This window comes from Vigna umbellata, chromosome 8, assembly GCF_029865625.1.
Source record: "Vigna umbellata cultivar VRB3 chromosome 8, Vumbellata_1.0, whole genome shotgun sequence".
Lineage (NCBI taxonomy): Eukaryota > Viridiplantae > Streptophyta > Magnoliopsida > Fabales > Fabaceae > Vigna > Vigna umbellata.
The window spans coordinates 41,062,309-41,074,856 of NC_142172.1; the positions used below are offsets into that span (position 1 = coordinate 41,062,309).

Sequence of the window (12,548 nt, forward strand, 5' to 3'; positions counted from 1 at the left end):
GGAGTTTTTTTAGTAAACATATCTTAATTAAGGTTGAAAAACATTTCTTTTTTCAATTTGATCCCTCTTTTGTTGTTAAAAAGCTGAGCGAACCAATTTCCATATATCAATTTCATCATGTCTACCATTTTAGTTGACGTCTTATCTTCGCTTTAGGTTAACCACACAAAAAGCAGAGTGACGTGTAATTACACTGTTTGGATAGTATTTTTCTTTCTAAAATTTTCCACACATCATTTGTTTATTCATTATTGAACCAGTTTTGTTTAACTACTTAAAAGACTTGCTTTCTAGATTTGTCGTGACGATTTTTTCTCGAGAAAGAAAGCATAACAAACAAGGATTAAAATTAACCATTCTTTAACTACAGAAGAAATAAATAAGAACAGCTAAAAAATAAAACAGTTATGTTAGACAAATTAAGTAATAAATAAAAAAACATAACATGCCATTGCGCACATTAAAGAATGGGTCACGTCGCTATCATGCGCCGTGTGGGTCACTGTCCTATTCTCCTTTTAAATAATTGAAACCAGAAGAAAAATATACATAATCGGATTTTTTTTCCTTCTTATTCATCGTTCAATTCAATCACTCGCCGAGTTTTCGTCCGGATGCTCCGAATCGTTGCTGTCCATCCACGCGCCGGCGACCTTCCGTTCTGATTCTCGGTACTGTAAACTCGTTCCTTCTTCTTCGATCTAGGATTTGCAGTTTGTTTCTCGGAGAAGTGTTGGAAAACCGACACTTCGAAATCTCGCTCTGCGTTGTTCGATTTGAGTGTGATTTCAGTGTGCTCGGGGCTCGGTGTTTCTGATTTTCTTTCTCATGCATTTTCAAGTAACTCAGAAGCTTTCTTTTCTTTTATCTTACCTTTTTTTGGTTTTAGCAATTTAATTTGGTTTCTTGGATTTTTTTATTGTGTTCGAGAAATTGCACACTAACGTATTTTCGGAGTGGTTGCATTGAAGTAGAGATCTTTCTGTCTCGGTAGTGAATCGACGGAAATTGTTTATTTATGTGTGTATCATATGCATGCTCAGTAGGATGGTAAGAAAATATACATGACGGATTATATAAGATGCCTGGGAGTATTGATAAAGCGAGTTGTGTGGATTTCGAGCTTTCTTTTGTCCAAATATTTTGATGATTTTGGCTAAAATCGTATCTCAAAGTGTGGCAATTTTAGCTGCGTGGATTTATTATGTGTTTACTTTGAACAACAGATTCAGCACGTTTTGAGCATCTGGAAACTTGAGGATGCCTCGAAATGGTTCTAGTTCTGTGAGATTGTGCTTCCGTTAACTCTCAAGGCTTTTCAAATCCGTGTTTTTGCTATGAAATGTGCTTTTCTAATAGTTGAAAGAGTTAGTGGAATGAAAAGTATTGTTAAGAATGTTAAAAATTTTATAACTGAAGGAAATCATTCTGATCTCTGGTTACTTTTGGTTGATAAGGCTGTTAGGTTCTTCAGAGAGAAGGGAGCCTCACATAGAAATCATTTTATGGTGCACCGATGAGAAGAACTGATGTTATTGGCAGTAGAAGGAGGAGGATTCTTCTCTGCTTCGGCTTCAGGGTATACTAAGGGCCTGAGCCTTCTCCTCTTGGGTCAGAGGGATGAGGATAAACCCATGAGAGTAGCTCCGTGGAACCAGTACCAGTTGGTAGACCAAGAAACTGACCGCGAGCTCCAGCTGGCTTCTACAAAGAATCGCCTCACCCGCGGCTGTGCCTCCTTTGTTTGCTTTGGTCGCACTTCCGCAGGTCTTGATACTCCGTCTCCTCTTAAAGTGGGCCCTGCCCAGCAGCATGAAGTCTCTCCAGGACCTTTGGTTTCCAACAAGGGAAATGATCCTTCCGCACCACTCGATGATGGAAATGATAATAGAAAGCTTACACTTAAAAGTAGCATAAAGAAGCCGCAAATTGTTAAACCCGTTCATGTTGAGGCTGCTAGTGAGCAGGAAGCAGCAGGTGGACAGGGGATTTGTGCTCCTGGTGGTCAAGCAGAAAGAAGGAAAGTGCAGTGGACTGATAACTGTGGTAGCGAGCTTGTTGAAATTCGAGAATTTGAGCCCAGGTATTTAAATATTTTATTTTCTACACCAACTTCTCTTTTGCTTGAATGCTAAATTTTAACTCTCTTGTTTATCAGATGTTATCATTGGGAATTCCTGATACGTAATATTTTATGATTGACATTAGTGAATTAGATATACTTTTTAATGGCCTCTTCATTTCCCCCATCTTTATTATAAATGACACAAACATCTGATGTTGTGATAAATAATATGTGAAGCATTTAGCATTTCTGGCTTGTGCTTAAGTTGAATGAAATAATATGTGAAGCATCTGATTAGTGAAGGAGCATCTATGGTTTCTCCAAGGAGGTTTATACTCTTTTAATCTAAATGCTATTAGGTCCAACTGGCAGCTTGAAGACTAAGCTGGTAACTGGGCTTGATTATTGAATGAAAATGTGGGATTCCCCTTTGACACACTATGTGTTGAAAAATTCACATTCACGCCTTCTATGTTCTACTTTACCAAACACACCCTAAACAATCAAGGATAAGGGATTTGGAAAATTGTTAAGTCAATCATATGTTTAGTTTTTAAAATATGACCTGTAGAAGAATAGTAAAATCAATTTTCTTACTCTAAGTGATTTGGGAAAAGTCAGATTACAAGGTTAAGGTCTAGGATACGTGTTCTAACCTCCAGTTATATGGAATCCTAGAAATGTCTAGTGCTTAGGATATGACCTTTCTTGACTCTTTATCTAAGGTTTCAACTTTCAGCATGAATTTGAAGTCTATTATTTTCTCTCTCTGGTCAAGTGTCTGGTAATTTACAGAATAATAGTCATTTATGGAAATTTAGGGCCCCTTTATGTGTTTATTCATTTCTTGTTTTTATTTTTTGTTTTCACTCAACCCATGACCAACCAATTACTTCATCCCTTTTTTGGATGCTGTAATCTAGGATAAGTAAAAAGATTTGCTGTTACTTAGTAATCCTCTATAACACATTGTGTCGTGAGCTTTACTTAGTCTAAACTAAAGCCATTTGTTTTTGCATTATTTAGCTCTTTTGTATTGTAATTATAAGTATTAAAAGGATGCTTTTCTCGTAACCTAAAATAATAGCTTTTGAAAAGATGTTCTAAGAGAAGAGATCTTTTACAGGCCCTTTTGGTAAAGCTTAAGCAAATGGGCCCTTGAATTCTTTTATTTTAAGCTATTTTTTGAGGTGTTTGATGGAAAAATTAGTGGCGATGCTGTGGCAACAATCAACATGACTGTTTTGAAGTTTTTTGGAATCTTTAATTTTAGAAGAATGATAGATATTCGGGTAATTTTTCATTTCTCGCACTTTGGTTCTATATGAAGTGGATTTGTAACTTGGAAGGGTTAAGTTGATTTGATTACCCCCCTTTGGTTTTCTTTTTGTCCTTTTATTAAAGGATGCCTTACGCTCAATCATTGTACTTAATTCCATTATGATCAAGTCCACAGGAAGAAGTATATACAAGGGTTTCCTGAATTTACCTTTTTGTTGGATGTGTAATCACTTAGTCTCTGCTATTTTCATTTCTTGCACCTTATTGATCACTAAAAACATCTGGCACTTTTCTCCTTATTTTGAAGTTGAAACTTTCTTGAGTATATGCACATAATGCATACAAGGTTATTCATCATATATGTTTATTTAGTTATTTATTTAACTTATTAAGCTGTATTACTTTTGCGAACTTAAGTGGGTTTATTTGTGTTGTATGAAAATTTCCTCCAACTACTCTAAAATAATGCTTTTTTGCCCAATAAAAAAATGGAAGAAAACTTTAACTAGTAATAAAGAGATATTTTACTTTAACTTCAGTGGGTTTATTTGTGTTGTATGAAAATTTCCTCCAACTACTCTAAAATAATGCTTTTTTGCCCAATAAAAAAATGGAAGAAAACTTTAACTAGTAATAAAGAGAAATTTTACTCTCTTGTTGAGCCATGGACATCTTTTGTAACATTGGTTTGGCATAAAGATTAGTTCGCCTTCAGTGGGTTTATTTGTGTTGTATGAAAATTTCCACCAACTACTCTAAAATAATGCTTTTTTGCCCAATAAAAAAATGGAAGAAAACTTTAACTAGTAATAAAGAGATATTTTACTCTCTTGTTGAGCCATGGACATCTTTTGTAACATTGGTTTGGCATAAAGATTAGTTCGCATGTTGGTTGTGGAGATCAACTTGCAAATAGCATGAAAATGGAGCATTTGCTAGCATTTTGACACGGTGGGTGGGCATCGATGCTCAAGGAATGAGTATAGAGTCCCAGATTGACCTTGGTAGCATATGCTTGCTTTTGATTTTTATAAATCTTTTCAACGTTAATACACTGTTTTTTGATCTTTATATAAATCTTTTGATGTCAGATTCAGTTTGTTTTTTTGCTTGATCGCATAAAGTTTATGACAGGTTTTACTTGGGGTGGGGTACTTGATTCCTCTAAAATGAGGGGTGTACTTTAAAGGACAAACTACAATTACGGCAGTTGATTAAAAAATTAATGAGTTGAAATTTCATAGTCTGTTTTATACATGCTATATTTTTTTAAAATCTTAACGATTTTCAAAAACCAATGGTTCTAACTATTTTTTACCTCTAAAGTACATTGCCTCAGTTTAGAGGAATCAAATCCTTGGGAATGTTGTGGTGTTTGATGGTGTCTTTTTTTGACAACAAAAGCTGCAAATTTGTATCTGACCATTTTTTTCAAGTTGTCTGAAAATCAAGTTTCTTTCGATAAGCACACTGGGCGTTTTTTCAATGCTGCATGGTTGTTGATTATGAGAAATGTATTTAAAATTCTGCTGTTGACGTTTTAAATAAACATGCTAGGTGGCTTTTCTCCTTTGAATTTTCAACCCGTTCTAGAGCTTTGTTTTAATAGTTCTTTTGGCACTTTAGATGATCATAGCAGTTTTACAATAAATTATTCCGAACACGCCACCAACCTGTGAAACAATAAAACCATTTTAGAATAAATTGTAGATATTCTCATACAGCGTCTGCTTTTCGAGGCTAAATCATGGTCTACTCAGGTAAAGACATGCAGTTGATTATATTGCCCTCCATGCGTGGATTTGTATAATGTGTTTGTGTTCTCGAGATCAATTGCTCTTGGTCAGTATTGATCAATTTGATTTACTCTAACTAAAGTTCACTTTGGTTACGTGATTGTTTTTTCAGGGGTAAATAATCTTTAGTAATCATAGCTTCACATAATTCTTTTTTGCATGCACCTTTTTCCACATGCGAGACCTTTTTAAGGTTTTCCACGTGATACCACATCTTGATATCAAAATTTCCTTCCCTTTCCTGTGACAACTCTTCACTGTCTCTCGTTTTTCAACCCCACAAAACAGTCAAAATTTAAAATTCAATATTTGCAACTTCTATATATAAAGCCCTGTGGCTGAATACTTGTCCTACTCTGGTAAATATGCATTTCTTGCTGTGCTGATTGGTGCCTTCAGCATCTTTGTTTGTTGGTGATTGAATATTCCATAGCCCAGAAAATAGTTTCCTCTGGATTTCTAATGCTATTGCCTGGTAAATACATCTTATAACTTCCTTCGTTACCATTCTAGGCCCAGTAGAATACAATTCCTTTTCTAAGGACAAAGGTTTTGCTTTTTGTTCCTGTCATCTTTTTGGGTCATTTGTTTCAGTTCAGCACTCCCTAGTAGGTTGGACTTTTGAAAGTCTGTGGCCCTTCAGTGACTAATGGTCCTATCCCGTGCATCTGTTTCTGGACCTGGTGGTTGTTGGTATCATATTTTTGGTACACTGGATATGGCAAAGAATGCATCTATGGTCTTTTGAAATGTTTTCAGGAGATAGGGTTGTAATCTAATTCCCAAGGGACTTTGTAAAGGAACGTGCTTTGTTTTTTAGAGCCGAGCAGGTTGTAGTTAATTCTAATTGAGGGATGAGAACATTGAATTCTCACTAGTGGTTTTTGCATATGCCACATCAGCAAATTTTTGCATTATTATTTCTTGTGTCAGTATCCAATAAAAAATAGAATAACTGTAGGAATTCTATTTAAAGAGGCAAGAATCCATACTTGTTTTAAATTGCGTGTCACTTCAGGTTTATGTAATGCATGTTGTAGTGATAGGAAACCTTGAGGTTATGTTTCTCATTTTGTTCAATATTGCTGTTTATATCTTTAACGAGTACATTATAAATCAGACCATGCTACTATTAGTTTGTCAATTAACTGTCTTGTGATGACACTGGCACGGAGTTGGGGTGGGAAGTACCTCCTCAACCCCAACCCTGTCTATTATCTCCCTACTCCTATTTCCTCACTCTTCTCCTGTTCCCATCCTTGATTCCCTGTGTTAATATTTTCCCATCCCTGACCCTGATTCCTTGAAGGTCCTCGTGTGACCTTGAAATTGTAAATATTAGTAATAAGTATTCAGCAAACTCAGGTCTCCTTTAACAAATTCCAAATTGTCACAAATAACATTTATATATTAGTTATTAATAGACACACTTAAATAGAGAGAATAATTCTCATTTTAAAGATGTGAGGATAATATTGTGATTATACATACTTATATATGGGCAGTCAAGAATAAAAATTAGTGATCACATTGTCATTTAAAAGTCTTGTACATTTATCTTATAATTAAGAATTTTCAATAAAATCTTAAAGAGTCATATCGCGTAATTATTTTTAGCCGAATAAGAGTGATATTTTTCATTCTTCATATGTGGAAACCCTGGATAGGTTTGCAATCCTCAATTCTCTGGATTTTTGGCTGTACTACCTTTATCTATTCGTACATGTTTATAACTTTTTTCCTTGTTATGTGTATTTTTGTTTTCATGTTTTATTATCTACTTGTAATTCAATACGTTGCAATTTGTCATTCAACTGCAGTGAAGTGGATGGATCGGATGATGAATTTGATAGTGGAAACGACAGAACTTGTTCATGTACGATTATGTAAATTGGAGTTTCATTAAGTTGATAGGTTCGTCGGGGTCATTCACTGTACACAACCCATCACTCGGTTTGAGGCAAAAGAGGCAAGGTTTCAGTTTCCGTGGAGATATGTTCAACCAACACCTTGCCAAAGTGATGTGTTTGTCATTGCTCGCTGCGGCTTTAAATTTTGTTCCTCTGCTCAGCATCAATTTGTATCATTCTTGTATGTGTGAATTCTTTGCCTTTGATTCATCATTTTTATGCTACTTTATGTTCTTATTTTTATATGGATTAACCAAGTTTTCTTTCTATGCTCTGGCGTTTTCTGGAAGAAAGATAATATACAAATGTAAGATTTTGTAAAAAAGAGTGTGGCAACTTGGTAACAAACTTACGATGAGACGGGGATTGTTAAGGTATATTATCTGTTGAGAGGATAAAGAAAAGTTAATAATGTTGCAATTGCTTTGTTGTTGAAGATTGATCGGGATTTTGATAGGGGTAAAATTAGTTTTGGTCCATCATGCCTATAAGATGAAGCAGTTTTCTTGCATTCGGGCTCGGATTTAAAATACCATTTGTGTCCTATTTTTCTTTACCTGCTGTGTGACTTAAAGTACTCCTGCAGCTCCAATTTCACTATATCTAATCAATTAGTTTGATTTCATTTTGTTGTCATAATCCTGGATTTAATTTATACTAAATTAAAATTAAAGTATATTTCACTGCATTCGTTTCAAAATAGTTAAGATAGTATATTATTATGTTATTCGAAACATTTTTTATTAAATACAAACTATTATTAACCATTAGTACGTAATTGTTGGAAAAGGTAAAAATAATAGAAAAATATAATATAAAGTTGGATTAAACAAGTTTCAATAACATATTTAACTAAGAGTAAGATAGATTTATAATACAAAGGAGAGTGTAAATTTTATTTTATAAGTGAATTTTATAAATTGAGTTAAATTTAAAATTTATTTTTTAAAATAATATTATAATTATGTGAAATTTATTTGTTAATTTGCCAATAAAACATGCTAGTCTAATTTTAAAATATAAAGTCAAAATTAGACAGGTTTGATTGGTAAGGAAACATCCCATTACTGGAAAGTGGTTTTTCTTTAGTATAGGTTATATAGGTACCATAATATTTATTAGTATTGTTTACTTAATGAAGTGCACTTAGCTTATTTTATAATTTTTATTGTTTTTTCTACGAGTTTTATAATGAGAAACTATTTCAATTAATAATATTCTCAAACTTATTTGAACATTTTTAATTAATTAAAATTTATTTTTAATTACATGTCAAGAAATATAAATATATATATCCACTTATTGACGGAATGGGAAAGCAATTATACCTAAATTATAAATAATTAACAAGAGTGATATTATGTTAACTTGACCAAAAAGCAAAACAAAGGTAGTGGGTAATAATTCTAATATGATTGAGGAAACGAAATTTAATCCACTTAAATATAATATAATAAAGTCATAATCATATAAATACAACCAAAGCAATAATAAACTGGCGATTTAATTTTTCTATTTTAATAAAATAATGGGAGTGAAACAGTAGCGAAATCCAACTGTTGATGTTTAGCTACTGAAGAGGTATAAAGAATAAAGACGACATAATGGAAGCCACCATCCAGTGGATACTTGGCCAAACCTTGTCCACACACATACTCACCCTCTCAGTTTGATAAGACCACATGTCCAACTCTAATGTTCAAACAAAGACACAAAAATAAAAAATTACAAAAATAAAATCCAAGGATTGAGTATCACCAATCCAAAAGAAAATGTCTGTGACATCTTCGTTTCCATGCATCAAAATCCCAGCTTGTTCCTCCTCTCCAACATGCACATCTTCATCAAATTCATTCTTTAGATTTTCTTCTTCCAAACCTTATGCTTCTATCACTGTAAGGAATTCTCAGACTGAAGGGCCTCTCAGAAGACCGGTGTCTCCTCCTGTTAGGGAACCATCTAGTACCATCCCTCAGCCTCTGAAGCCTTCACCTCCTTCCCAGCCTCCACCCCAGAAGGCTGCTCCTGTTGTTGGAGACGATACGAATGTCATTACATTAGAGTTTCAGAGGCAAAAGGCTAAGGAGCTGCAGGAGTACTTCAAAAAGAAGAAACTTGAAGAAGCGGATCAGGGTCCTTTCTTTGGATTCATAGGCAAAAATGAGATTAGCAATGGAAGGTAATTTATCTATTTATATTTTTCTTTTGGGACCTTTCAAAGTTGAAGTTCATCTTATGCTGGTTTGGCTAATTGCAGTTTTTTTTAACATCGGTAGAACTAGTTAATTGAGAGCTACTATATATTTGGTTGAATGTTGGGGGTCATGTGGTGTTGATCAAAATATTGACTGATCGTTCTAGCAAATTTCGAGGGATAGTACTTATAAATTGGTTTCATTTATGTTCTTCCCCTTTTCTGTGACAAGGCTATATATGAAAATTCATAATTAAAAAACATAGCATCTTTCACTGTGACGGTAATCTTAGATCTGTTGTTATGACGGAGTAGGAAAATCAAGATGATAATAGGAAGAGATCACTTTACCTGTTGTTAGTGAGCCAATTATAATCTAGGTCCCCTTTTGTGTTTTTTCTTCCATTAAGGAATGGCAAACATTGGAATATGTGTTCGGTTCAATTTATTTTGGAAAAGTACTTGCTTATTTTTGTCAACTTTGCGTAAGCTTTTGAGAAATAAGAAATTCAAGAATCACTATGTTATTGTAGATTTTGTTACTGATATTACTGACGAAAATAAGGAAGGGAAACAGATTGCAAAACTTCAATAGTTTGAAAGGAAATTAGAGCAACCTACGAAGGACTAGGCTTCAATGTAAATTAAAATTTTCGGACTATTTTCATTTGGGTTCATACAGAAGTGAAAAAGTCTGAATTACCTATATTTTCATTGCTGTCTCTTCTTGCATGAGCGACCAAGCTTGCCCCTTTTCTTCCAGGGCAGTGGTGCATACTTAAGTGTCGAAAATAATGTAAGTATGAGTCTAAGTCTTTATAAATAACAAAAATAAACATTATATAAGAAAGAAGATATAAATTCATAATATTTAGGTTTTGGATTAAAAGTGTTTGGATTAAAAGTGATGTCAATTCTTTATGTAGGTTAGACTCAGATCACATTTATGTAATCTTTCTCTAATGAACTTCCCTAAAAGAAACCCATTACTAAGAGAAACCCATTACTAAGAGGAAGGGAAAATGTGACTTGAGGAAGGATTGAACTTCCAACATCAATGGCACACCCCAAATGTTAAAAAAACTTGTCCAAAATTTGCTCATTTTGGGCAGTGTTTCAGGAACAATTGTTCATGTGTCAGACAATCCAATACACATCAGTGTCAAACACAGGGGAAACCGTGTAATAAGTTGTGTGTAGTATAAACTGACGAGTACTGAACTGAGTACGGTCCCAGGGTTTATGTCCAAATATCACTTTCCAAGTTGAACAACCATCTACACTTATGTTTGGGATGAAGGCAACTCAACATAAAACAAAATATTAAAGCTTTTTGGAATTTCTTTTAGGAATTTAAATAACCACTAAGATGGCAAAAACGGAGATAAAAGTACTAGGGGACTGATTTCTCTTGATTATGAAACCAGACACTCCCTGGATAAAACATCCTTTGAGTTGTCACTTCCAATTTCCTTGTTGCAGATGAAATCCCCTACATTTGTTATAACTAAGGGTGGGCGAAATTAATCTAACTATATTAAACTATAGTTAACTGCACTATATAATACTATACAAAATTGAACTATTCATAATAAAAATTGAACTGTACTGATTTATAGTTCAGTTTTAAAAAACTGAACTTTTATAAGTTAACTACTCACTAACTGATATGTAACTTTTCTTTTTTCCTTTCTCTTCAATCGTGTCCTATCCTAAATAAGTTAAGATCCAGTTTCTTTGTAGCTTTTAGATTGATTAGTAGATGTGCTTTTGTAAAATCTTTTAGCACTAAAAGTATTTTCATTAAAGAATTTATTACACCTATTTGCATTTTTTTTTTCATTTTACTATTTATTTCATATTTCCTTTCCTTTTGTTATAAAAGTTGTTGTATTAATTTTAGGTAGAGCTTCTTATAGCAAATTTAGCTATGCAACTCCCAATGATAGAGAACCAAGATTCTTATAAAGTAATTGAAAAGGAAAACTGATAAAAAAAATTGGTAGAACCAAAAATAGTTTAGTTCGGTCCATCTGAATTAATTTTTAGTTCAGTTCAGACTAATTATTTTATGGTTCACTGTAGTTTTTAATAGTGTAGTGCAGTTAATTTTGCCCACTCCTAATTATAACCATGGTTTCTTTAGTGTAGCAACTTTACCCAAAATCTCCTGACAAGTCGAATTTTGTAGGTCAAATTAAGGATGTAAGGTCATGAAGTTTTATGATATCTATATAGTTAACTTCATTCATAGTCATGCTCATATCTCGCTGTTCCTAGCATAAACATGAGCCGAAACAACAATTGAATGGTGTGGAGCATAAAAAACATCACGCATAGCAATTACAATTCAAACAAAAGAAAATATTCGTAGAATTACTCAACTAAATTAAGTTTTAATATCATCAAAGCCAAATTAAACCATTACCTTGTGTTTGAGATTCAACTTAGCCAAATTTGCTCTTATGCGAATGCAAAGCAAACGCATAGGAACTTAGGTAGCATAGATGCTTAAATCTCAATTAGGTAGCATAGATGCTTAAATCTCAATTAGGTAGTATGAAATTCTCAATAAAGTATTTAAATGTTTCATTCTTTTTAATACGATATCATTCTGGAATTTTGTTTGAAACAGATGGGCAATGTTTGGTTTTGCTGTTGGATTGTTAACAGAGTATGCAACAGGCTCAGACTTTGTTGATCAAATAAAGATCCTTCTCTCCAATTTTGGGATTGTAGATTTGGAGTGAATACCACAAGATTATATATACTGTCAATAGTTTCTTGTAGCTTATCCTAGCGCAAACAATGTTCATCAATTTGTTTCATCTTCATATATGGCAAGCAATCTTGCTTCTTTGTCTCACATTTACGAAATAACAAAAGCATCATGATTTTCCTTTTCCTTTATGCTCAAACTCTTATAAATATATGGTAAATTAAGTACAAACATGTTATGACATGAGTGACTGATAAGCATGTATCTTAAGTTTGTGATCAATCCATGTATATATGGAGGAAAATTTCTTAGAAGTAGTTAGTTAATTTAATGAATCTTAATTTTTCGTTAAATTAAGTTTGAACGTGTTAGCATTGGATGATGTCTCCAAAGCCGAATATTGATAACTTCATAGTTAACCACAAAATTTTGGTGTTTTTTTTTGTTTTATTTTTTGCTTGAATTTCATTGACAATGACATTAGACAAAGATAGTTTAACGGTGGCAAGCATTGATAATTTAATATCAATGGCCTTTTATGCAATGCTGTGAGAGTATTGGCTTGAGTTTATATCAATTTTAG

The 12,548-nt window shown here is 33.4% G+C and overlaps 2 protein-coding genes across 2 annotated transcripts; both read left to right on the forward strand.

Annotated features, from left to right (window-relative positions):
• The first annotated feature begins 520 nt into the window (after nt 1–520).
• On the forward strand, nt 521–7,170 carry LOC148194717 (uncharacterized). Its single transcript, XM_088097377.1, has 3 exons — nt 521–671; nt 1,458–2,083; nt 6,963–7,170. Exons 2-3 carry the CDS (start codon nt 1,530–1,532, stop codon nt 7,030–7,032), a joined length of 624 nt encoding a protein of 207 aa, XP_087953503.1. The 5' UTR covers nt 521–671; nt 1,458–1,529; the 3' UTR covers nt 7,033–7,170.
• A 1,566-nt stretch (nt 7,171–8,736) lies between these two features.
• On the forward strand, nt 8,737–12,156 carry LOC148194718 (light-harvesting complex-like protein OHP2, chloroplastic). Its single transcript, XM_088095630.1, has 2 exons — nt 8,737–9,231; nt 11,882–12,156. The coding sequence occupies exons 1-2, from the start codon at nt 8,825–8,827 to the stop codon at nt 11,994–11,996; spliced, it is 522 nt and encodes a 173-aa protein (XP_087951756.1). The 5' UTR covers nt 8,737–8,824; the 3' UTR covers nt 11,997–12,156.
• The last annotated feature ends 392 nt before the right edge of the window (nt 12,157–12,548 follow it).